The following is a 25,118-nucleotide window of genomic DNA, read 5'->3' on the forward strand; positions in this document are numbered from 1 at the left end:
TTTTTTTTTTTTTTTTTTTACCTAATGACTACCACCAAAGGAAACTTGGATGGTTCCTTCATGGAAGAGTAAATGTTTGGGAAAACCGCGTGACCGCTATACCCAAACCCGTAAATCCCAATCGCAACGGGTAAGTTTGCGAGATCAAGAGCTTGTCCACCCGGGCGAAACCCAACTCCATCAACCGTCCCGACCCAGAAGAGACAAAGAGCCATCATGATCGAAGAGAAGACCCCTCCGGCTAAGATAATAGATCGAACACATGAATTAAACAATGAACTAATCCCCCAGCTATTTCTTAAGGCTTTATGATCATTAATCTAATATAGAATATATGAAACCTGAGAGATAGGAGAGTAAGCTAAGGTCTCTGAGCCAAACTGTCGGAAGAACAATAAGAGTAGCTGATATGGCAAATATCTGAGAAGAATCTAAAGATAGTCCAACGATGTTTAGTGACATGTTTGGGAAAATTCTCGACAAGTTATCGCTCATCATGATTATATACTCCACACAACCTGCGTATAACTCCATATACAATAGTATCTGCAAATCTCAAGAACCCTAATCTTAGTTTGGAGATGTTTTTTAAGTGTATATATAAATGAATTACATAAAACTCACGGAGATGATGAGGCGGCCGGTGATTCCAAAGGCAGCTTGACCAATGTCCGGGTAGGTATGGAGGCCAGGTGAGCTTTCAAGACATCGTTTGAGGAGAATACAGGTGTAGCAAGTGATGATACCGAAGAAGAAGAGTATAAAAAGTCCAAGCCATCCTCCTTCTTTCACCCCGTAAGGCATCGTGAGTAGACCTACCCCGCATAGGATATTGATTGCTGCACAAAAATAGGTTCAACTTAGAGAGACAGATTAAAACACATGTTTGTAATCATGATACAATATTCTGTTAACCGTTTGAGTCTAATCCCTAAAGGTGTTGTGGTTACCCAATTACCATTCTCATGCCTTGTCCAAAAGTTATGAACTTATATGTGTGAAAGACTTTTGAGACAGAACCAATACAGAGACAACGTCTTAATTACCGTTGAGAACAGATTGAGGAAACGAGCAGAGATCTGGTTTTGCGTAGGAGAGATCTGTGATGGATAACTTGAGCTGAGATGAAAGGAATGATTTGACGACTGAGTCATCATCGTCTTTCTGGGTGAGAAGCGGTTGTTTGCTTGTTGAAGAAGCAAAAGAATTTAGATTAGAGTTTTGTCGTCTCTTGTATAAGGAGGCGATAGAGCTGGTGAATGATGTCTGAGAATCTCTCCGATGAAGGAAGCTGATCGTAGGAGGTGTAGCTCCGGTCAAGACATCCACAGATTGTCTGAATTTTCCACAAAAAGGAATTATCTTTATTACTACAAGTCTACAAAGTACAAACCCTTCACAATCATTCTTTAGATATGAAAAAAAAGCAGAGCATTTTGATATTACCGATAACTCCGAGGCCATGGAGCCGAATCGTTCTGGGCGTTCTGGGATAATGAAGAAGATGAACTGGAATCATCGTCTTCGTCATCGCAGGAGACGTCTACTTGGCATTCCTCGTCATCTGTCTGAAACTGTATTTCTCTTTCTTGCTCCTCAAGCTTCATCTTGTTTGTGCCGGAATCAAAGAGAGAACAGAGAAGCGATATGTAGACTAGAAGAAAGAGAAAGGAGATTAAGTTGTGAGTTTAACATGTTGTCACGTCCGACTTTGCATTAATGATAAATCCATTATACAAAGCTCCAAATTAGTATTTTTAGTCCTTTTATATATCGAGTGGAAGTAACGTTCACATAATCACATGTCACAAACCTTAAAAGTCAAAGGTAACATGTGTGAGATGGATTTGTTGTAATTTTATAATGAGTATATATACTATATAGCTATAGATTCAATTAAATGTGTCTAAAAATAAATAATAAAAAATGAGTATAGATTCAAAAAGAATTTATTCAGATCATGATTTTGGAGGATTTTGTGAAATTTATGATATTTTGGATTTTAGAAGATTTGAGTGAGTTTTTCAGATACCTTTGTAGATTTGTTATTATTTTCTATTTCTCTGAAAAAGAATTGTTTGTGATTTTGGTGAGATTTTGTGAGATTTTAAGAATAATATTAAGAGATTAAAAGTTGTTCATAACTTGTTAAACACAAACGTCACCCTCTTCCTATACTAGTCAGTGGTCAAAACTTGATTTCTTTTAACAATAAAAATGGAAATTCAGAACAAGGTTGTAACATAGGCTGAATTATACATAACGATAAAACTTGCATTATCATTATCAAAGCGCTGCAACTCCAAACTCCAAACTGATCCTTTTATGTCTTCTAAAAGTCTCAATCTAATCACACAATATTAAAATAAAATAAAAAATTCACCTTCAATAATCAACATCGTCTAAACTATACAGTACATAATTTTTCTTTAGACTTTGAACACCAAAGAGAAAAATACATCAACAAAATAAAATTATATACAATTGATGATAGTTATTAAATATTATTTTACAAAAAAAATTAAATTAGTATTTTATAAAAAAGAAATTATTCTTAAGCAAAAATTACATTTTAAATACACAATTTTACAAATTATAAAAATCAATAATGCTTTTTTTTTTTTGGTGAGGGAGAGAGAGGCTCTTTCAAGCAACAAGAAAAAGAACTTCCTGCGAACAACACGTTAACACGCTAACCTACCGGCATCATCTAAAACAAGATGATTAACAACCTCTGGTTGATCAGTAAACAAGTGAAAACTTAACGTAAGAGTAAAAGCATAGTTCGCTACCCTATCCGCAAGACGGTTAGCCTTCCTATACACATGAGTAATCCAGACTATCTAGTTTCGAGAAAACTATAGTACAAACGTATTAGAAAAGACAGCTAAACGTATTAGAAAGCCATAGCACAAACGATCTTCACTTCATTCAACAGTTTTTAAGATCGCATGTGTGAGATGGATTTGTCAATTATAATTTAATTATTTTATTTTAGAAAAGGAAAATTCAGAAAACTTGGTTTGGACAGTTTAATAGCGAGTCATTTAAAGCCCAAGAATAATGAATTAGTTGAGCCTAAGCCTTATACGTTTCATTGTTCATCAGAGTGTACCATATCAACTCAATTCTCCTACTAATTTTCCAATGGCGGAATACGTCCCGCAGCAACCGCTTACAACGCCAAAGATTATGATGAAAACGCATATTCCAATCTGCCAAAAGTTCAATTAATTTACGAGAAAAATTAAATGTAATTGTCATGTGAAAATCATATACTAATGAACCAAAAGAAGAACCACTTTAATTATGGCATAAAATAAAACAAATTAATATATCTCTTACTTGCGTCTTACTCAATTTACCCTTCAAGATACTGAGATAACAAAGACAGGGAATAATAGCAGCCTGCACGATAAACAAAATATGTGAATCCTTTTTAACATGTTTGATATGCCTAAAATAACTGAAAAGCTGAAAATCTGATAATGTTTTTTTTTTTTTTTTTGAATAAAATGTGTTTTTTTTAAAAGCTCTGATGAAATATGTAGCTTTTTGTTTAATCTTTATCAAATACATACTATCCCTATATCGTTGTCCTATAAATCGATGACGTGACAGGAAACTTACGACAAGCATTGCAAGGAATGATCCCATCAAAGCCCCCATGATCGCTGCAAAGATATTAGAACAAACGAAGATGAATATTGTTTTTTAAATATAAAATTTGTAAATCGTTTCATGGAAAAAGATTTTAGGGTAATTTACCAAAAAATGGGAGTGTAAGTGCGACGACCAAAGTTGAGAGAACTAAAATCGTTCTAAGAAACATAGATACTCCGTAGGATCTCTGTGACGACGGCATAAGTTCTTCTAAGCTTAGCACGATCGGTGTTATAGCTAATGCGTATTTGGTCATCGGTGTTATTGCCTAATTAATTCAAATGAGTAGAAAAAGAAGCAATCATATATATTTTACTGTAGTTAGTAATACATAAAGATAAATATTTTTCAAACAAAAACAATACATAAAGATAAACATGTTTATAGAGTTTTAAAGTTATATATATCTCACCGCTATCCAAACTGCGATCTTGGATGACGTGAACTGTTGTGGCATGTTTAGTGTAAACTCGGATTGAATGGCCTCACCAAACATACTGTAGCCACAAATCGCTACGACTATGTACAAGAATACGCAGAAACCAAAACTGCCAAAGAAGAAACGAGAAAATTGAAAATTGTGACTTAACATCATTTATACGTCCATTATAAGTAACCTTTAAGCACAAGAGTGTATTTTTTGTTTACCTAATGACTACCACCAAAGGAAACTTGGATGGATCTTTCATGGAAGAGTAAATGTTTGGGAAAACCGCGTGACCGCTGAACCCAAACCCGTAAATCCCGATCGCAACAGGTAAGTTAGCGAGATCAAGAGCTTGTCCACCCGGGCGAAACCCAACTCCATCAACCGTCCCGACCCAGTAGAGACAAAGAGCCATCATGATCGAAGAGAAGACCCCTCCGGCTAAGATAATAATAGATCGAACACATGAATTAAACAATAATGAACTAACCCCCCAGCTATTTCGTAAGGCTTTTTTTATATAGAAAATATATATGAAACCTGAGAGATAGGAGAGTAAGCTAAGGTCTCTGAGCCAAACTGTCGGAAGAACAATAAGAGTAGCTGATATGGCAAAGATCTGAGAAGAATCTAAAGATAGTCCAACGATGTTTAGTGACATGTTTGGGAAAATTCTCGACAAGTTATCGCTCATCATGATTATATACTCCACACAACCTGCGTATAACTCCATATACAATAGTATCTGCAAATCTCAAGAACCCTAATTAATCTTAGTTTGGAGATGTTTTAAAAGTGTACATTATATGTAAATGAAAACAATAAAACTCACGGAAATGATGAGGCGGCCGGTGGATCCAAAGGCAGCTTGACCAATGTCCGGGTAGGTACGGAGGCCAGGTGAGCTTTCAAGACATCGTTTGAGGAGAATACAGGTGTTGCAAGTGATGATACCGAAGAAGAAGAGTATAAAAAGCCCAAGCCATCCTCCTTCTTTCACCCCGTAAGGCATCGTGAGTAGAGCTATTCCACATAGGATATTGATTCCTGCGCAAAAATAAAATAAGGAGAGACATATTAAAACACATGTTTTGTAATCATGATACAATATTCTGTTAACCGTTTGAGTCTAATCCCTAAAGTGTTGCGTGGTAACCAATTAATTACCATTCTCATGCCCTGTCCAAAAGTTATGTGTGAAAGACTTTTGAGACAGAACCAATACAGAAAAAACGTCTTAATTACCGTTGAGAACAGATTGAGGAAACGAGCAGAGATCTGGTTCTGCGTAGGAGAGATCTGTGATGGATAACTTGAGCTGCGATGAAAGTAATGATTTGACGACTGAGTCATCATCGTCTTTGTGGGAGAGAAGCTGTTGTTTGCTTGTTGAAGAAGCAAAAGAACTTAGAAAAGAGTTTTGTCGTCTTTTGTATAAGGAGGCGATAGAGCTGGTGAGTGATGTCTGAGAATCTCTCTGATGAATGAAACTGGTCGTAGTAGGAGGTGTACTAGCTCCGGTCAAGATATCCACAGATTGTCTGAATTTCTCACAGAAAAAAAGGAAGGAATAGTCTTTATTACTGCAAACCACTTCTTTAGATATGAAAGAAAACAAAAAAAAACAGAGGATTTTTTGATTTTACTGATAACTCTGAGGCCATGGAGCCGAATCGTTCTGGGATAATGGAGAATATGAACCGGAATCATCGTCTTCGTCATTGACTTGGCATTCCTCGTCGTCATCTGTCTGAAACAGTATGTCCCTTTCTTCTTGCTCCTCACGCTTCATCTTCGTTGTGCCGGAAATCTCAAAGAGTGAACTGAGAAGCGATATGAAGATAGATAAAGGAAATTTAGTTGTGAGTTTGACTTGTTGCCACGTGGTACTTTGCATTTATGATTAATCCACATTTTTTTTTTTAATTTCGAGTGGGGAAGTGTAACGTTCACATCATCACATGTTACAAAGCTCCAAACTCAAATGTAACATGTGTGAGATGGATTTTGTTTAAGAACAAGTATATTCACCTCATCTTACTTTAACCAATAGAATTATAAGATTATGCCATGTCATATTCTGTTTTAACATAATAAATTAAAATTAAAATAACTAAACATAAACAAATTAGTTGGTTTGGACGGTTTAATAGCGAGTCTATTAAAGCCCAAGAATGATGAATTAGTTGGGCCTAAGTTAAAGGCCCAATAAAGTGGAAGACGCGTCCTCGTCTTCGCTTTTCTGCTTTTGCCTTTTTCTCTTCAAAGAGGTCGACGAGGTTTTAAGATTTTGTAGAATGTTGTCGTAGCTTCGCGAATAATCTCAGGTCTTTTTATAAAAACCAAAACCCAGCGATTAGCCGACTCTTGCTCTTTTCCTTATAAATTACAAAGACGAATAACAAAAAGTTTGTAATTCTTTCTTCTGTTCTAAGTTATTTTTTAAGGTGAAATCATTCTTCAATGGCGAAAGACGGACCTAATTGGGACGGGTTACTTAAATGGAGTCTCTCTCACGCCGACGGTACTCGACCCACTCGCCAGTTGAGGTACAGACTACTTTTTCTAGTTTCTTAGGTTCTGTTTCGTTGTTTGTCTGAGATTGGATTGGGATGCTGGTTGTGGTAGTTAGAGAAATCAATGAATCTTAATGACTGTATTTGAATCTGGGTTTGGTTTGGTTGGATGCAATTATTGAATTCTGTATCTATGTAGGTGAAAAGGCTATGTCTTTTCTTGTTTTCACTTCTCTACATCTCCATTGAACTTTGTTAAGCTGAAGCAGATTCACTGTTTGGTCATGTCAATACTCATAGACTATTTTATGATTGGTGTTTAATGTTGATTTGATTTGTTTGATGAGACAGTGAGGAGGATCGAAAATGGTTTATGGAGGCTATGCAGTCGCAGACTGTAGATGTAGTCAAGCGCATGAAGGAGATTACACTAGTTATGCAAACACCTGAACAAGTTTTGGTGGATAATGGAGTTACACCTGAAGATATCCAAGGTGAGATTAATTTGGCCATAATACATAGTTTAGGTCTTTATCGTTTGGGGGTTACTAATTGAGTTTTATTATTCTGGTAGATATGCTGGATGAGTTGCAGGAGCACGTTGAATCGATTGATATGGCTAATGGTAAACCATCTCTTACTTGGAACATGCTTTTCTTTCTTTTCTTTCTGTTGTGGTTGGCACAGTTTGATAATTGCTTGTTTACTATTGTGTAGATCTTCATTCTATTGGAGGCTTGGTTCCTCTTCTCGGGTACCTTAAAAACTCTCATGCTAATATTCGGGCAAAAGCTGCTGATGTCGTAAGCACAATAGTTCAGAACAATCCTAGAAGTCAGGAATTGGTTATGGAAGCCAATGGTTTGGAGTCGTTGCTTTCAAACTTCACTTCAGACGCAGATATTCATGCTCGAACCCAAGCTCTTGGCGCGATATCAGGTAAGCCAGCTTGTGATATTTTACAGTAAAGATTGAGACGACCAAAACCATTTGTGATTCTGTTTTACTTGGTTTATGATATACTAAAGGTATACCTTTTCATGTAGCTTTGATTCGCCATAACAAACCCGGAGTCACAGCTTTCAAGCTTGCCAATGGCTATGCTGGTTTAAGAGAAGCCTTGGCGTCTGATAGTGTGAGATTTCAAAGGTAATCCACGCAAATACTCTTATTCCTTTACGGTCTCCGTAGATTTCAAACCTTGGAAGATTCTTGAATTGTTGCTTATTAATTCTTTACTTTATTCCAAATTCTCCAGGAAAGCCTTAAACTTGTTGCAATACCTACTTCAAGAGGATGATTCAGACCGCAGTATTGCCACTGGACTCGGATTTCCCCGAGTGATGATGCATCTCGCATCTAGTGATGACTCTGAGACGAGGGAAGCAGCTCTCCGCGGACTGCTTGAGCTTGCGAGAGAGAAAAACGATGGAAGCGGAGGTAGCAGCATAGACAAAAGCGATGAGAAACTGAGGCAGGTACTAGAAGAACGTATCAAAGGAATCAGCTTGATGTCACAAGAGGATCTCGAAACGGTTAAAGAAGAGAGACACTTAGTGGATTCACTGTGGAGCATTTGCTACAATGAACCTTCTTCTCTGAGAGAGAAAGGGCTTCTTGTTCTTCCAGGTGAAGACGCATTACCTCCGGATGTCGCAAGCAAGATCTTTGAGCCTCCTCTTAGAGCTTCTGCAGCAAATCGTAATGCCACTGAGAAGAAAGATGAACCTCTTAAATTACTTGGACCATAGGCGACAACAACATGAAGCTTTAAAGTTTATACACTTTTTTTCCTTGTGTTTATGTAACTTTCTAAATTTTCAAAAAATATTTGGTTTGTACTTCTTACAGATATCGTTGTCATTGCCCAATTTCCCAGTGTTATGTTATTATGGCAATTTCTATCTTTGATTTTTGTGATCGTTAAAAGTTTAAACTTGAATTCAAAGATGTCACTGCGTGTTCTTTACGGTTTAACAATAACCGATACGGACCAGATCCAAGTGACCGGTTTAACTTGATAATTTCTTGAAATTGAGCTGAACCGAAGTACAAAACCAAATTATATTGCAGTTATTATCCCTTTACAAAAAAGAGCACACGAACTTAACTGTTGCCTAATTCTTAGGGACACACGAGTTCGAATCGGAGCAGTCACATATCAGAGTCTCAGCACGTCTCTCAGCTTCGCCTTCTCCACCGTCGCCGTCGTCGCGACTAGAACCCTAATTATGGTGAACCTATATACCATGGAACCCTAATTCCTTCCACTTCCTCGCACGATCGTGTTCATTCGCCAAAAAATCGGTTCAAGTCTCGACTCCTTGAGTTTTGGATCGATATTAGTAGCTAAGTTGGGAGATTTTTTTGAGTTACGGAGCTATGGTGTGGTGTAAACATTGTGGGAAGAATGTTCCCGGAACTCGCCCCTACGATGGTGCACTGTAAGTGTTTTGATTATTCTTCACTGGTGTTCTATCTTATTAGGAGCTTAGATTCTATTTGGATTTTGTGGTTTCCAAGCTTCGAAATTCGAATTATGAATTTCATTTTTTTTGTCTTTTTTTTTTTTTTTTTTTTAAATTTTGCAGGGCTTGTAACTTATGCGGGAGGATTTTGGAGAATTTCAATTTTTCTACTGAAGTTACATTCGTTAAGAATGCTGCTGGGCAGGTATAAGCAGCACCGCTTTTGTTTCATTTTCCTCTTTTCAAGCTCCTCTGCTGTAGAACTATAAATGTTTCAAATGTTACTTAGGGATGTTCTTGGTGTCTCTCATTTGGTTTGCAGATGATTAATAGGTTGTAAGCTTAGAGGGATAAACTAATTTCTGTTGGAGAATCTTGGTATTATTGTTAAATCTTTGCGTAGATGTTCGGTAGGGGTTCTATGGGGAAGTTATGAACTTTTTTTTGGTTGTTTTGGTTTATAGTCCAGTGAGTATATCTACACTATTGGCGGTTAGTTCATAAGGTCAAAACTACCAGAGTGGAAAGAAAAAAATAAGCACAAAGTAACCAACTTAATGGGCTACAACAATTGTCTTTAGTTATATCCGGAGAGTTACTTGAGAATTATACTGCCTTCGGATTCTTTGAAAAGATTTGGTTCAAGCTTACACATTATTTTTTTTACCTGCAGAGCCAAGCGTCAGGTAACATTGTAAGGAGTGTTCAGAGTGGGGTGTCAGCCTCACGTGAAAGGAGATTACGAATAGGTATGCCTTTTTTTCTCATTGTTGGCCTAATTAGTGGAACTGACACTTATAGTCTACAACTTTTGCTTATGTTTGCACTAGCAATGCATTTCCCTTTCTATTGTATTTCAAACTTTTCAGTTCTATAATTGCTTAGGTGTACTCACTGCTATGTATTTCCCATCCTTATATTTCCTGCCAAATTTGAGGCCGTGTGACTGTTTCAAAAACATTGCATTGTTAATGCAATCTTTGATCAGTACAGTTTGATCTGACGACAGACCTTCGTTTTTTCTGGCAGCTAGAGATGAGTTTAGGAATTTGAGGGATGCCTTGGGAATTGGTGATGAGAGAGATGATGTGATTGACATGGCTGCTCGGTTCTTTAGAGTATGTTTGGTCTACTTATTTTCTGAATAGTAATTTGTAAGGACTTCTACCCCCTTTTTTAACTCACTTTATCTTCTGAAGATGGCAGTTGAGAAAAATTTCACCAAAGGCCGTAGAACTGAACTAGTACAGGCTTCCTGTCTGTACTTGACTTGCAGGTTAGAGTCCTAGTAATCGTCTTGTGGTCTCCTGGTTTATTTCCCTCGTCTGAATACCATGCTGAATAGTGATGTTTTCTTTGTAGGGAAATGAACATTGCGTTTCTTCTTATTGATTTCTCAAGTTACCTTCGAGTTAGCGTGTAAGATTAGTTGTTTTCATTTACATACTGTTCAACTTTCTTTTGTAGCCTAATTACATGTTACCTCTACTGCAGCGACTTTTCGTGTCCAAGCAGTGTAATGCTGATTTTACTGTTTTGGTCTTATCAAATCTTGTGCAGTTATGAGTTAGGTTATGTGTACTTGCAACTCTGTGAAATGCTGTACATTACGGACGGTCAAAATTATGAAAAGCTTGTTGATCCTTCCATTTTCATTCCTCGATTCTCAAACAGTAAGTGTGTCATCCTTTGGCTACCATTCTTTTCTGTATTTGGTTGATGCAGAACATCAGCCAAGAATGAAACAGTTATATTGAATACTTGACCCAACCTACTCGTTCCATCCTATATTTGCAGGCTTATTGAAAGGAACACAGCATAAAGCTGTTGTAAGAACAGCTACAGCCATTATAGCGAGTATGAAGAGAGATTGGATGCAGGTGTGACTTTGTTATGTTAGATGATAGTTTCCTATGTACTGTTTGTCTTAAAGTTAGTTATATATTGTGTCTTGTGTCAATATTAGCTACCTATTGACTTGCAGACCGGCCGGAAACCTAGTGGAATATGTGGAGCAGCACTTTACACTGCTGCTCTTTCTCATGGTATCAAGTGCTCTAAGTCAGATATTGTAAGATATGGTTGGCTTATCAAGAAATAGTGTTTTAGATGAGCGGAAAGATGTTTTAGCCTTCTTATTTCACTAATTTATTGCTGATTTGGTTTGTTTTCTCAATATTTCAGGTAAACATTGTCCATATATGTGAAGCAACTCTAACCAAACGATTGATTGAGTTTGGCAATACGGAGTCTGGAAATTTAAATGTGAGTTAAGGCTAAGCGTGTCTAGCTGTAGAATTATTCTCTAACTGGTCATATCATCACACATGATTGATGTTGGGTTAAGTATTTGTACCTGGTTGGCGTCATAGTAGTCATAATATTGCATACTCCGCTGCTATTGATTGCTGTCATATGCAATAATGCAACACGGGCGCAAATTGTTTTTGCCTCATCTCAGTTGATGAATTATGTTCATTTTTTAATAACAAATGGACATATGTGGTTAGGGTGATGAGCTCACAAAAAGAGAAAAGGAGATGCCCAAAAGCATGAAACCAACGTCAAACAAAGAGGATGTGCTCTGTATGCATAAGGATAGTAAACCTGTTGGTTATGGACTATGTGAGGACTGTTACAAAGATGTAGGTATCCTGTTTAATTCCTGCTTTTTGGTTTCATGTCTTCTGTTTACATAGTTGCTAATCCGTGACAAATGGCTCCGAAAGTTAACAATCACATGTTTCTTTTCCAAATTTTTATACAGTTCTTAAATGTTTCTGGTGGACTTGTTGGTGGGTCGGATCCTCCGGCTTTCCAGCGCGCAGAGAAAGAGAGAATGGACAAAGCGGCTAGAGAAAAAAACGAGGGAGGAATTGGTAGCCTTAATCACGGTCAACAGCTATATGTAAGTTTCGGTGCTCCTTTATTTGAGAAAGCACCTGTGTGGGAGCTTGTTCAATTTCGCTTTGGTAGGATCTTATACTAAAACTCTTTCATCTGTCGAACTTTAAGCAGTCAGAGAGAGGACCAGACTATTGTAGTGTGAACAAAAGCGAAAAACAGTGTTCTGGTGAGTGCAATTGTTGTCTATCAGAAGTTCTCTGCTACTATTTGAGCATTTGAGAATCGTTTTGTGCTGTGTCCCAGATAAAAGTGAAAAAAATAAAGATGGGGCTGAAGAGTATGCTGGTACGTCGGATGAATCAGACAACTTTTCTGACATCGATGATAAAGAGGTCGCTACTTGTTTTGCTTTCTTGTGTTGTAGTAAATGCTACGTCAAATGCCCAACCTTGAATATGGAACATACAGTTTCACTTGTTATATTTGATCTGTCAGTCATAATATTTTAGTGTTGACCAGGTGGATTGCTATATTAACAACGAGGATGAAAAGCATTATATGAAGATCGTATGGGAAGCAATGAACAAAGATTATATTGAGGTGATTTCAGAGCCTCGATATATCATCTATCTTCTCTTGGATTTCGTTGTATCATATATGAGATCAACCACTCATAAGAAACAGAATTATATTGTTTTGTAGGAGCAAGCGGCCAAGGAAGCAGCTCTGAAGGCTGCTAGTGAAGCTTTAAAAGCGAGCAACTCTAACTGCCCAGAACGTGCAAGAAAGTTTTACGAAGCTACTATAGCTTATAAGACACAAAGTAGAAAGGTGACTCGGTTTAAACTTTGCAATTATGTTCCTCATTTCATATCAAGTATCTGACTTATGGAGAATGACGTGATGACTCGGTGCTTCTGTTTTCTCTCTTCATATAGGAAAAGCAGCAGAAGAAAGCTGAGGAAGAAAAGAACGCGGCTCCCCCAGCTACAGCCATGGAAGCTGTTCGCCGAACGCTTGTTAAAAAGGTGATGTATTATTTAGCTTTGAATAAAACTTTTTGGAGTTTTGCGTGTCTTCCTCTTGCCTGATTTTTGAGTCTTGACTCTTACAGAGAGTTACAGCTGTAATCAACGACGACTTCTTACAAGAACTCTTTGCTACATCGGTAAGTTTTATATTTTGTCTTGGGTAACTCTCATCAATTTTCTCAGGTGTATTTTAGCGGACTATACAACTTCCCTTCTTCTCTTTTCTTTTTTCAGGCAGGTGAGAATCCACCCAAGAGGTCGAAAACTGAGACAGACATGGAAGAGAAGAAGGAAGAGAAGAGCAATGAGCCTGAGATTGGTGAAAATGAAGATGAAGCTGAAGAGGATGAAGAAGGCTATGTAGAATCATACGACATGAACACAAATTATCAAAACGGTGAGAAAATTTATGAAGAGGAAGAAGAAGCAGATGGTTATGATTTTGGATTGTATTGATCTATTGTGAGCCAAAGTTATCGGTCTTTTTGGTTGCCGGACGAGTTGATTTTGCGTAAATATAGGAGAACCCCAACATTAGTTATTATTTTTATTATAGGATCTTTGATTCTGTAGTTATCAGTAAGCAATCAAGATTTTTGAATAATATATGTAAATTCACTAACTTATATAATTAAGCTAAATGCGGGCAAATCTAAATGGATTTAAGTTTATTAATTTTATTATCCTTGTTTTGGTTATTTTATTAGATAACAATCACTAACAGATAACAGGATTAATCTAAGTAATCTTTTTTTTTGTTGACAGCATCCAAGTAATCTTTAATCTCACCTATTGTATGAGCTAATTAATGTATGTAGAAAGAGTTGTTGATTTTTAATGAAATTTGCCAAAAAAAAAAAACTACCAGAAAAGTATATATATTTTTAATTAAATATGCTGTGTCGGTCCAACATAAAATTTGCTTCTTTTGGGCCTTTGGGTTCTTTTTCAGCCAATGTACAATTGAGTTATCTCGATCTGACGGTCCAGAGTTAACTGCATCGCATACGTACGTGTTCAATGGGGGGGGTCAACGGATAAGCTACGAGTGCCGTTTGAAGTTCAAACTTCCGTTTCTGAGGTTAACTCTCTACCGTTAACGTCCGTTTATTACCTTTTAGCCTTTTCCACTTTCCAACATATTACGTACGACGGCGTGATTACAGTTTAGCCTCTCGGTTCGGTTTGACTTTGACTAGTTGTTGGGTAATGGTAGGATCAAAATTAAATTTCAGACAATTGAAATAAACCGGAGCCGGTTCAGAGAGAATAGGTTACATAAGGTAAAAAGAACGGCAAGTAACGGTGTGACGTCAGCTGAAGAAGTATTCGTTATAATTGTCAGAGCTAATTTTTTTTTTTTTTTTAATGTAATATTTTTTTTTTCTCTCTTTGTATCGATCAAGTCTTCTCTTTCTCTCTCTCTCTCTATCTCTCTCTCTGGTTCAACGGGCAAAGTATTTTTCGAATAAAGTTTTGGTTTTTTTAACGTTCCTTTCTCACCTCCGTCTTCTTCTGGTGGTGAATTCGTGTATCTGTATATCTCGATGAGCTGTAGTTTGAATCCAGCGGCTACTTCTCCAGATGAGGTTAGTTTTTGTGTATAACGAATCTGAAATTTTTAAGGGTTTTGTTCTTCTGATCAGATTGTAGTGAAATTGAGTTCGTCGTTGTTTGGCTCTGATTCTTAAACGAATCAGACTTTCTTGAATATTGGGTTTTTCTTTAATTGATTTATGTGATTGGAATTGTTATAATAAACCCTAGATTTTTTTTTTTGTGTGTTATGGTTGGTGGTTTTGCTGAATTACTGATTTGTGAGATCTGGGTTTACGAATTACGATGATGGGTTCGTTTTTTTAGGGTTTTCTCTGAAAGTTCTTATGAAATTCTTGATTTTTAACAGATGGATCTTCAGGAAGAAACAGGTGAAGTGAAAATTGAGGATAAGTGTGTAGAAAATAAGCAATCAACACCTGCTTCGTGCTCTTCTCTATCTGAAGGCAGTGCTGGTAGTTCCCACAAGTCTCCTCCTACTGTTGCTAGTCCTGCCATTGCATCACCAGCTCATAGGTACCTCGGGTTAGTTCTTCTTCTTCTTCTTCTTTTTCTGTATATCTGAGTCGAAATGGCGGTTTGAAGTAACTCCTCTGCAGCACTCGTTTGCCAATTTGAAATACATTAAACTCCTTTGTCAAAACTGGTATTTCTAATGCTTACTTTCTATTGGAGATTGATGTTGGTAAGTTTTGCTATGCAGGAGGACGAGCGGTCCTATAAGGCGGGCGAAAGGCGGGTGGACTCCTGAAGAGGTTAGTATTTTACTAGTGGTTGCTTTGACATATATCAATTGTGGATCGCTAGTTCGAAAAACAAGATGCGAGTTTGTCTTACTTCATAATGCAGGATGAGACATTGAGACAGGCAGTTGGCACTTTTAAAGGGAAAAGCTGGAAGAAGATAGGTAAAAGTCTTATGTCTGTTTGATTCTAGTTCTCGTTACAACATTACAGACATTTGTGGTTGGAGTCTTGTCTGAAGTTGTAGATATTTCTAATTGTTTACTGTTCATACTATTTCCTATCTAGTTTTATGGATTACCCTTGTAGATTAACTTGATCATCTGAGACATTTACGTTTATTTCCAGCTTTTTTCATAGCAGCTGGTTCTGTGAAGCATTTAGTATTTGTTCTTACTGTTTGGTTTGGTGTATTTATTTTTGCAGCGGAGTTTTTCAATGATAGAACTGAAGTACAGTGCCTGCACCGGTGGCAGAAAGTTCTTAATCCGGATCTTGTTAAGGGACCTTGGACACAAGAGGTTCATTCTGTTTCTGAATTAACTAATGTGTTTGGCTACCTTTTTAAGTGAAGTACGAAGGCTTAACATTTTCTTGTTTTGCAGGAGGATGAGAAAATCGTTGAACTCGTTGAGAGATACGGGCCTGCGAAATGGTCTGTTATTGCACAGTCTTTACCAGGTCGAATTGGGAAGCAGTGTCGAGAAAGGTGATTAATTCATATGAGCCAAGCATTTTCTTTTTCTTATTAGTTATTTTGGAAGCTTAAATGTGTTTTGATTTGTATGCAGGTGGCACAACCATTTGAATCCTGATATTAACAAGGATGCTTGGACCTCAGAGGAAGAAGTAGCTCTCATAAATGCTCATCGAATCTATGGAAACAAGTGGGCTGAAATAGCCAAGGTCTTACCCGGCAGGTATATATTCTTCAATGGAGTAAAAGACTTTAGCAAGCCTAGCTTCTGGTTTCAATAAAGAGCTTACTAGAAATTTGATGATGCAGGACTGATAATGCAATAAAGAACCATTGGAATAGTTCATTGAAAAAGAAGTCAGATTTCTACTTAGTCACTGGTAGGTTACCACCACCACCAATACCAAAGAACGGTGCTCCTGATAGTGTAACTAAACGTTCATCATCTGCTCAGAAAAGGTGTTCTGATTCAGTAACTCAACCCCCATCACGAAATACAGATGTAAAGAACCCTGATGAAAGTGGAAATGGCCAATTAAAATCTTCTGTTCCGCTTGAAGAAATAGGAGCTGCTTCAAGAATGAATGGTGTTAATGGCCAATTAAACTCTTCTGTTCCGCTTGAAGAAATAGGAGCTGCTTCAAGAATGACTGGTGTTAATGAGTATGCTTGTTCTCCTCAGTTTCTTAACCCAGAGCCATTGCCAGAGAATGGTGGAGTTGCAATGAATGGTTATCGTCATCTCTACTACAAGCCTCAAACAGAGTATTACGTGGCATCAGAAGTGGATACGCAGCGTATGTATGGGCATGATTGTGGTTGCAGTCCCATCGCATCACCAGTTAGCTTCTTCACTCCACCGCCGTGTAGAAATAAGTACAGTAACGGTTCAACACCAAGAAGTCCTGAATCTTTCCTGAGAGAAGCTGCCAGAACATACCCAAACACACCTTCCATTTTCAGGAAAAGACGACCCAGGGTTGTTGTTCCGGATGACAACAGTGCTGCGAAAACAGATGAAGCTAAAGAGGTTGATCAAAAGGTGAACGATGGTAAAGATAGTTCAGAGAGTCCTGACATTGAAGAGATTCATAACAATGGATCAAGTGCTTACAATCTATCTCCTCCGTACCGGATAAGATCGAAAAGGACAGCAGTTTTCAAATCAAGACAGCTTGAGTTTATATCTGCAGAGGAAGAGAAGGCTGATGATGAAACCAAATCAGCTGAGAAAGATATGTTGATTGATTGAGACTCTCTCAACCCCTAGGCTATAGGCTAAACAGAGATATCCTCCTTATTACACGCTTTGGTTTTTTATAAAATTTTTTTAATATATTTTTGGATTAATGGTAAAAAGCTGTGATTAGTTCAAAGAATAATTTGCAACTCTTCACATGAGTTCGGTGTTTTTATTGGTTATTCAAAAAGGAAATACAACAAAAAAAGGGGAAATAAAAGAAACAGAGCAAAGTACATTAAGATTTAAGATATAGTATCTCTACAATGAGATTAATATCTCTTCTTTCTATTTAATAAAACGAAAGTACACAACTTTTTTTTGTAGACTATATAATTTTTATAAGTTGGTTACAAAATATGTTATAGATTAAATATAGCTTGGTTACAAAATAGGTTATAGATTAAATATAGGTTGGTTACAAAAAAGGTTTTTTACATTAATTGGTGAATCCGTGGGCTATGAATTTGAATACACTTGAGAATATCCCAAAGAAATCTCTTAAAGAGAATATTCCAATGATTTATACAATTTACAAAATAAAATCTTTAGTATTCCATTTATTGTTACAAAATATATATTGTTAGGCATTAAAAAAAATAAATCTTGGCAATTTATTACACTTAAGAGATCTTATTGTGCAGTTAAAAATAAAATCTTACTTAAGCATAAATCATATTAAAACACTTTCACCAAACATGTTCAAAAATTAAAATAAAAACAAACAACAAACATAACCATTTCTCATACATAAAATTACAAAATTAACAATATAAAACTTACAAAATAGATGTTTTTTTAACTATTGTATTTAGCATATAATTTTCTTGCATAATGTTTTATCCAAAAAACTTTTAAAAACAATCATATAAATTATATTTTATTCTAAAATTATAATATAAATAAAAGAAATTTCAACCCGTGCTCTAGCACGGGTTCAAATCTAGTTAAATTAATAATACAACTAATTATAATTAAAAAATTATAATAAAACTAGTTATAAAAAATGTTTAAAACACCTATATTGGGTATCACCATTATATATGCAGTCTTATCACATTAGGGAATATTATTACTTTGTTTTGATCTTGAAAAGAACATAATTATTAATTCTTGTTGTCATATATATTATGCTTGGACTTTATGGATGTCAGAATTCACTCGTACCATTTGTCAATATAGAGTTTTAGGAAAGTCATTAGATGAAAAACTTATATCTTGTCGTGATGAATAAGGATTTGAATTAATTAATGTAACGTAACGTTCATATTGATTATTATTGAAATAAGTTAAGGGAGAAGACAATTTTGTAGCTACATATATAATGAGGAGTTTCCAGTAGAAAAAAAGAGGATTTTTCTTTCATGAATATAATGAATGACCTCTTCCTTTAATCGGGATGTCTGTGGTACGTTCCACAGGATAGATTAGTCAATAGAAGAGGTGACTTGGCAATTGGAAGGGAAATACCTGCCTTCAACCAGAGGGTTTGCCGTTATCTATTACATATATCAGGGATTCTGCTTTGATGATTTTGATCTTAGCAAAACTTGTTTGATTCTTTTAGAGATTATGCTTTGATGATTGTATGAAGTTGACGCTATGAATCTTTAGCATCGTGATCGACATGATATAATGGTGGGGAGTCTTCAGATTGATATCGCTGTCAGATTAGGATGTGTTGCTCTTTGGTGTTAATAGCTTGTGTATTTTGGATTCAAGATTCAGTAAAGGAAGTCTGGTGAGTTGAAGCGCTATCAATTGATGCGTCGTGATGAGCTCGGTTTGATGAACGCGACTATGGAGCTTCAAAATCGTATGGGGAACAAGATTAATACGTTTGGTATATAATGAAGAAGATTTGGAGTCAGAGCAAAGGAACTGGTGACGTGGAGGCCAAGCTTGCACAATGAAGTAAAGACATGGGGATGAACAAGATTTAATTTAACTAAAAACGAGAATTCTAAACATTTTATTATATATCGATTTCTATTATACAAAGAATATAATGCTATAAAATCATAAAAGAATAAATCATAAAAGAGACATGAAGTGGAAATCAACGGTATCGAAGTGGATGGAAAAGTGAAAATATACGGTATCGAAGTAGATGAGAAGTGGAAATAGATGGCTTGTTATTCGGAAATCGATATGAACCTCATGGGATCTCAAAAAGGTCGCAAGGGCCTCCGAAAGAGGACAACCTACTGTAGTCACGCTCGTGAGCTGGCGTAGAGTGGTAATGCCCGCCGAAGTAACCTCACAGAACGCAATCCTGAGCTCCGTTAGTCGAGTGCAAGCCCTAGCAACTGCAATGATGGCTGCGTCATCAAAGCGTGAGCAGTTCTACATAATCAAACACACAAAAACGACGTCAGTGTAGTTTGGTGTAGATGATGCAAGACGCCCATTCCCGACAAACTAAAGAGTGTGTGTTCTTCCTTGGAGCTGCTCTCAAGCGTATGTCAATAAGGATATCATGGGGGACATCATCACTTATGGAAACCTGCAAAAAATAATTATCTTGTTAAAAAAAATGATAAAATCCATAATTCACAATTAAAATCCCGTTAAAATCGGTGAACCAACAAAAACCTGGTTCTTCAATAACTAATTTTTTTTTTGTCCATTGACAATTGATTTATTATTTGATCTCACCTGGTTCTGGTTTACCGCTGGTACAGCAGCGACTTGAACCTATTAAAAAAATTGATACAATTTTCTAAGATTCGGTGGTCATGTAATGCTGATTTTGTTTTATATTAGATTAATAGAGAATGATAATACCTGATTTTCATTTTGGTTTAGGTTTAGTGCTGTCCCAGTTTGTGGTGTTGACATGAATCATAAACAATAGTTATGTTATACTTTGGGTGCAACTTAGGTTCAATTGCGGTCTATCACAATGATTATTACATATTTACAACATATTTTCAGAAGGAATCCATACAAATATTGAATTCAAAAAAATTACAAACATCAAATACATAGAAATAGACCTGAGAACAAATATTTTGAATTAGATCTATGAAAATACCTTTTGAAATATAGCACACATAAAGCATCCATGCAAATACTGAATTTTTAATATTGAATTTTTAAAATATTTTAAAACTAAAAACATAATATTATTTCTAGATCTAAGAAGAAGGAAAAAAACTGTTATTGGCTTTAAGACAAAAAAGAGTATGAAATTCATGGAGTCTATGAAAAAAATATATATTATAAATCGGATAAGGTGAGTGTTAGAGGATGCGATTAAAAGGTTTGTGAAAGATTATATCAAATGATTGGTAAAGACTAGATAGTTTGTCTCGTTTTAACATTACTCTTCATGTGAAAATATTTATTTATAGAATTCAATTAGAGTTTATTTTAACTTAAATTATTTATATGATGTTTATAGAAAACTAAGTTATCCAATTTGTATATCTCTACAAATTAATTATATATGCAAATTAGCAAGGATTATGTTAATTTTATTTTCTAAAGATAGTATAAATATTGAGTTTGACATGATGGTAATAGTATATTTACAGAAAATTATAATATGGTTTAGCTAATAAGTATATTTTCAAACGAATCACTTGTTGACGTTGTCTATTTTAACCGGAATAAACCGCCTTTAACCGGCTAGCTATTATTGGTTTTCTACATTAAACATCTCGAAATAACATTGTCTCTTCTTTATATGGCCAACGAGAGAGAGAGAGGCAGCGTTTAAAAGCCCAAAACATGCCGGAGAAATTATAAAAAAGATCCAACGTTCACCGGATGGTTAGTTATGTAAGTGGAATCGTCGAGCTCATTAGGTCACAAGGATGCAAGTGCGACGAAGATGTCGCTTTATCGGTTATCAAAACCTAGGGGAAGAACTCCATGCCGGACCGAGCTCTTGATGTATTCCAACGAATGGTGGAGATTTTTGGGTGCGAGCCTGGGATTAGATCCTATAATACTCTGCTCAATGCGTTCGTAGAGGCGAAACAATGGGATAAAGTCGAGTCCTTGTTCGCCTACTTCGAAACAACGGGTTTGGCGCCAACTCTGCAGCCGTATAATCTTTTGATTAAGATGTCTTGTAAGAGGAAGCAGTTCGAGAAAGCGAGAAGGTTTCTTGATTGGATGTGGGAGAAGGGTTGAAGCCTGATGTGTTTAGTTACAGCACTGTGATCAACGATCTTGTGAAAGCTGGAGAAGTTGATGATGCACTGAAACTGTTCGATGAAATGTCTGAGAAAGGAGTAGCACCTGACGTTCCGTGTTATAATATCTTAATTGATGGGTCTCTTAAGGAAAGAGATCACATCATGGCTATGAAGCTGTGGGACAAACTGTTGGTCGACTCTTCTGTTTATCCTAATGTTAAGACTCACAACATTATGATTAGTGGTTTGAGCAAATGCGGAAGAGTAGATGTTAACATCTAATGGGACCACAAGCAGGAGCACTTGGTGATGCTCGACTAGTTTTTGATGGGATAGAGGATCCTAATACAGTTTGCTGGACATGTTTGTTTTCTGGCCATGTGAAGGCTGGTTTGCCAGAGGAAGCCGTCAGAGTCTTTGAAAAGATGCGGGGTGAAGGCCATCGGCCTGACCATTTAGCTTTTGTGACTGTCATCAATACGTACATCAGTTTATGCACGTCTATTGTTTGGGGAGATGCCAAGCCCAGATGTGGTCGCGTGGAATGTAATGATTTCAGGGCATGGGAAAAGAGGATGTGAGACTGTGGCTATTGAATACTTTCTCAATATGCGGAACTCTGGTGTTAAATCCACCCGCTCTACCTTAGGAAGCGTTTTGAGTGCCATTGGAATTGTAGCAAATCTTGATTTAGGTTTGGTAGTTCATGCAGAGGCTATTAAACAAGGCCTTGCCTCCAATACATATGTTGGCAGTTCTTTGGTTAGCATGTACTCCAAATGTGAGAAAATGGAGGCTGCTGCAAAAGTATTTGAAGCTTTGGAGGAAAGAAATGACGTCTTGTGGAACGCGATGATAAGGAGTCATGCACATAACGGCGAAGCCCACAAGGTTATGGAGCTTTTTATGGATATGAAATCTTCTGGTTATAACATTGACGATTTTACCTTTACAAGCCTTTTAAGCATGCTGCATCTCATGATCTAGTAATGGGAAGCCAGTTTCACTCGGTCATTATCAAGAAGAAGTTAACAGAAAACTTATTTGTAGGAAACGCATTAGTAGATAATGTATCCTGGAACACAATAATTGGAAGTTATGTCCAAAATGAAAATGAAAGTGAAGCTTTTGACTTGTTCAAGAGGATGATTTCGGGTGGTATAGTATCTGATGGAGCATGTTTGGCTAGCACACTTAAGGCATGTACAAATGCCCATGGTCTTGATCAAGGGAAACAGGTTCACTGCCTCTCTGTCAAATGTGGCTTAGACAGAGATCTTCATACTGGCAGCTCGCTCATTGACATGTATTCCAAGTGTGGAATCATTGAAGATGCACGTAAATTTTTCTCTTCTATGCCTGAGTGGAGCGTTGTGTCAATGAATGCTCTAATTGCATTTCTCTTTCAAGAAATGCTGAACAGAGGTGTTAACCCATCCGAGATCACATTTGCCACCATTGTTGAAGCTTGTCATAAACCAGAAATTCTAACTCTAGGAACGCAGTTTCATGGTCAGATTATAAAGAGGGGGTTCTCATCTGAAGGTGAATATCTAGGGATTTCCCTTTTGGGCATGTACATGAATTCACGTAGAATGGCAGAGGCGTGTGCTCTCTTCTCAGAGTTATCAAGCCGTAAGAGTATTGTTCTTTGGACGGGAATGATGTCAGGCCATAGTCAGAATGGATTCTAGGAGGCTTTGAAGTTCTACAAAGAAATGCGTCATGATGGTGCTCTACCTGACCAGGCAACATTTGTCACTGTTCTTCGAGTGTGTTCCGTCCTTTCCTCTTTAAGAGAAGGTAGAGCTATCCATTCTCTTATCTTTCACTTGGCCCATGACTTGGACGAGTTTGACCTCTAACACCCTAATAGACATGTATGCTAAATGCGGGGACATGAAAAGCTCGTCACAAGTTTTCTTTGAACTGAGGCGTAAAAGTAACGTTGTCCCATGGAACTCCTTGATCAATGGATGTGCGAAAATGGTTACGCTGAAGATGCCCTGAAAATGTTTGATTCCATGCAGGGAAAGTAACAGAAGCACAGAAGATTTTTGAGATGATGGTTGGTCAATATGGTCTTGAAGCGCGTGTAGATCACGTAGCTTGTATGGTTGATCTTCTTGCGAGATGCCGAGATGGGGATACCTTCAAGAAGCTGATGACTTCATAGAAGCACAAAACCTGAAACCAGATGCAAGACTATGGTCATCTCTTCTTGGTGCATGTAGGATTCATGGAGATGACATTAGAGGACAAATTGCTGCTGAGAAGCTCATAGCATTAGAACCACAAAACTCGTCAGCTTAGGTGAGAGCCAACAGGGAATCAGAGTACAAATACTTCAAAAGGTGATATAATTTAATTTCCTTTGTAAAAAATTTCATGTTTGAACAGACATTGTATCTGTATCAATACAGTGTTGTTTGTTGTTGGCAGGATCGTGGACATGGTGTGTTCTTAGAATTCTAGTTGGTCTGAAGGGTATGATGATTAGTTCCATTAGCGTGATTGACAAACGAAGAGGTCTTTTGAAAACTAAACTTAGGATACAACATGGCAACCTATCGGCGAACTTCTTCTATAGTTTTAATCTATGTTTGTCTGAAACTCAACCTCTGCGGTCTATGTTGAGTGTTTTAACCATAAAAAACAAAGCTTATTAAGAAAGAATAAGTCTTATGTCTGTTTGATTCTAGTTCTCGTTACAATATAACAGAGCTTTGCAGTTGGAGTCTTGTCTGAAGTTGTAGATATTTCTAATTGTTTAGTGTTCAAACTATTTTCTATCTAGTTTTATGAATTACCCTTGTAGATTAACTTGATCAGCTGAGACATTTACGTTTATTTCCAACTTTTTTCAAAGCAGCTGGTGCTGTGAACCATTTAGTATTGTTTGGATTGGTGTATTTGTTTTTGCAGCGGAGTTTTTCCAGGATAGAACTGAAGTTCAATGCCTGCACCGGTGGCAGAAAAATTTAACTAATGTGTTTGGCTATCTTTTTAAGTGAAGTACGAAGGCTTAATAATTTCTTGTTTGCAGGAGGATGAGAAAATCGTTGAACTCGTTGAGATACGGGCCTGCGAAATGGTCTGTTATTGCACAGTCTTTACCAGGTCGAATTGGGAAGCAATGTCGAGAAAGGTGATTAATTCATATGAGCCGAGCAGTTTTTTTCTTACTAGTTATTTTGGAAGCTTTAATGTGTTTTGATTTGTATGCAGGTGGCACAACCATTTGAATCCTGATATTAACAACTAACAAGGATGCTTGGACCTCAGAGGAAGAAGTAGCTCTCATGAATGCTCATCGAATCTATGGAAACAAGTGGGCTGAAATAGCCAAGGTCTTACCCGGCAGGTACTTTGCTCTGTTTCTTTATTTTCCCTTTTTTTATATATATATTTTTGGATTAGTGTTAAAAAACTGTGATTAATCCAAAGAATAATTTGCAACTCCTCACATGAATGAGTTCGGTGTTTTTATTGGTTATTCAAAAAGGAAATACAACAAAAAAAAAAAAAAGGGAAAATAAAAGAAACAGAGCAAAGTACGTAATAATAATGTATCTCTCTATTGAGAACACCTTCCACAGCCGCCATGAATGGAGAAGAGCCACGACGACGACGACGGATGACAATTCTGATGCTTCCTAATGATCTGGTATATAACTGCTTAGCCCGCGTCTCAAGATTGGATTACCCAACTCTCTCTTTAGTCTCCAAGAGATTCCGCTCTCTCCTTGCTTCAACGGAACTTTATCAGACCCGAACCCTC

The 25,118-nt window shown here is 36.9% G+C and overlaps 6 protein-coding genes and 1 pseudogene across 8 annotated transcripts in view; 5 read left to right on the forward strand and 2 right to left on the reverse strand.

The window, feature by feature from the left end:
* The window catches only part of LOC104745097 (vacuolar amino acid transporter 1-like), a 3,710-nt gene extending 2,002 nt beyond the window's left edge, over positions 1–1,708 (reverse strand). Inside the window, exons 1-5 of the mRNA XM_010466273.1 lie at positions 1,447–1,708; positions 1,047–1,336; positions 625–839; positions 342–546; positions 22–241 (exon numbers count right to left, since the gene is read on the reverse strand). Of these exons, the coding sequence (XP_010464575.1) occupies positions 22–241; positions 342–546; positions 625–839; positions 1,047–1,336; positions 1,447–1,607 (1,091 nt within the window). The 5' untranslated portion in view covers positions 1,608–1,708. The remainder of the gene's footprint in view (positions 1–21; positions 242–341; positions 547–624; positions 840–1,046; positions 1,337–1,446) is intronic.
* LOC104745098 (vacuolar amino acid transporter 1-like) lies at positions 2,908–5,960 on the reverse strand. Its single transcript, XM_010466274.2, has 10 exons — positions 5,737–5,960; positions 5,336–5,631; positions 4,923–5,137; positions 4,631–4,835; positions 4,312–4,531; positions 4,076–4,211; positions 3,769–3,931; positions 3,631–3,674; positions 3,346–3,408; positions 2,908–3,215 (listed from the first exon to the last, which is right to left on the reverse strand). The coding sequence occupies exons 1-10, from the start codon at positions 5,880–5,882 to the stop codon at positions 3,120–3,122; spliced, it is 1,584 nt and encodes a 527-aa protein (XP_010464576.1). The 5' UTR covers positions 5,883–5,960; the 3' UTR covers positions 2,908–3,119.
* LOC104745100 (hsp70 nucleotide exchange factor fes1) lies at positions 6,377–8,512 on the forward strand. Its single transcript, XM_010466277.2, has 6 exons — positions 6,377–6,639; positions 6,958–7,100; positions 7,181–7,231; positions 7,324–7,545; positions 7,653–7,755; positions 7,865–8,512. Exons 1-6 carry the CDS (start codon positions 6,554–6,556, stop codon positions 8,355–8,357), a joined length of 1,098 nt encoding a protein of 365 aa, XP_010464579.1. The 5' UTR covers positions 6,377–6,553; the 3' UTR covers positions 8,358–8,512.
* On the forward strand, positions 8,588–13,574 carry LOC104745099 (transcription factor IIIB 60 kDa subunit-like). 2 transcript variants are annotated; one of them, XM_010466275.1, is made up of 19 exons: positions 8,588–9,050; positions 9,198–9,279; positions 9,748–9,823; positions 10,104–10,192; positions 10,274–10,350; positions 10,437–10,493; positions 10,635–10,747; positions 10,872–10,954; positions 11,059–11,145; positions 11,259–11,339; positions 11,585–11,719; positions 11,842–11,982; positions 12,090–12,147; positions 12,225–12,313; positions 12,441–12,521; positions 12,624–12,752; positions 12,860–12,949; positions 13,036–13,089; positions 13,187–13,574. In XM_010466275.1, exons 1-19 carry the CDS (start codon positions 8,989–8,991, stop codon positions 13,406–13,408), a joined length of 1,806 nt encoding a protein of 601 aa, XP_010464577.1. In that variant the 5' UTR covers positions 8,588–8,988; the 3' UTR covers positions 13,409–13,574. The 2 variants fall into 2 exon arrangements, with proteins under 2 accessions (XP_010464577.1, XP_010464578.1); XM_010466276.2 differs by having other exon boundaries at positions 8,665–9,050; positions 12,093–12,147.
* On the forward strand, positions 14,337–17,360 carry LOC104745101 (myb protein-like). Of its 2 annotated transcripts, XM_010466280.2 has the most exons (9): positions 14,337–14,541; positions 14,859–15,034; positions 15,213–15,264; positions 15,359–15,416; positions 15,679–15,773; positions 15,858–15,961; positions 16,044–16,172; positions 16,259–16,536; positions 16,603–17,360. In XM_010466280.2, exons 1-9 carry the CDS (start codon positions 14,500–14,502, stop codon positions 17,199–17,201), a joined length of 1,533 nt encoding a protein of 510 aa, XP_010464582.1. In that variant the 5' UTR covers positions 14,337–14,499; the 3' UTR covers positions 17,202–17,360. The 2 variants fall into 2 exon arrangements, with proteins under 2 accessions (XP_010464582.1, XP_010464580.1); XM_010466278.2 differs by having other exon boundaries at positions 16,259–17,360.
* Positions 20,902–24,377, forward strand: LOC104745105 (annotated as a pseudogene).
* Positions 23,471–24,602, forward strand: LOC109125261 (pentatricopeptide repeat-containing protein At3g09040, mitochondrial-like). The gene is made up of 3 exons (XM_019236620.1): positions 23,471–23,640; positions 24,384–24,485; positions 24,566–24,602. The coding sequence occupies exons 1-3, from the start codon at positions 23,471–23,473 to the stop codon at positions 24,600–24,602; spliced, it is 309 nt and encodes a 102-aa protein (XP_019092165.1).

The sequence above is a fragment of the Camelina sativa genome, chromosome 15 (genome assembly GCF_000633955.1).
Source record: "Camelina sativa cultivar DH55 chromosome 15, Cs, whole genome shotgun sequence".
In the NCBI taxonomy this organism is placed as follows: domain Eukaryota; kingdom Viridiplantae; phylum Streptophyta; class Magnoliopsida; order Brassicales; family Brassicaceae; genus Camelina; species Camelina sativa.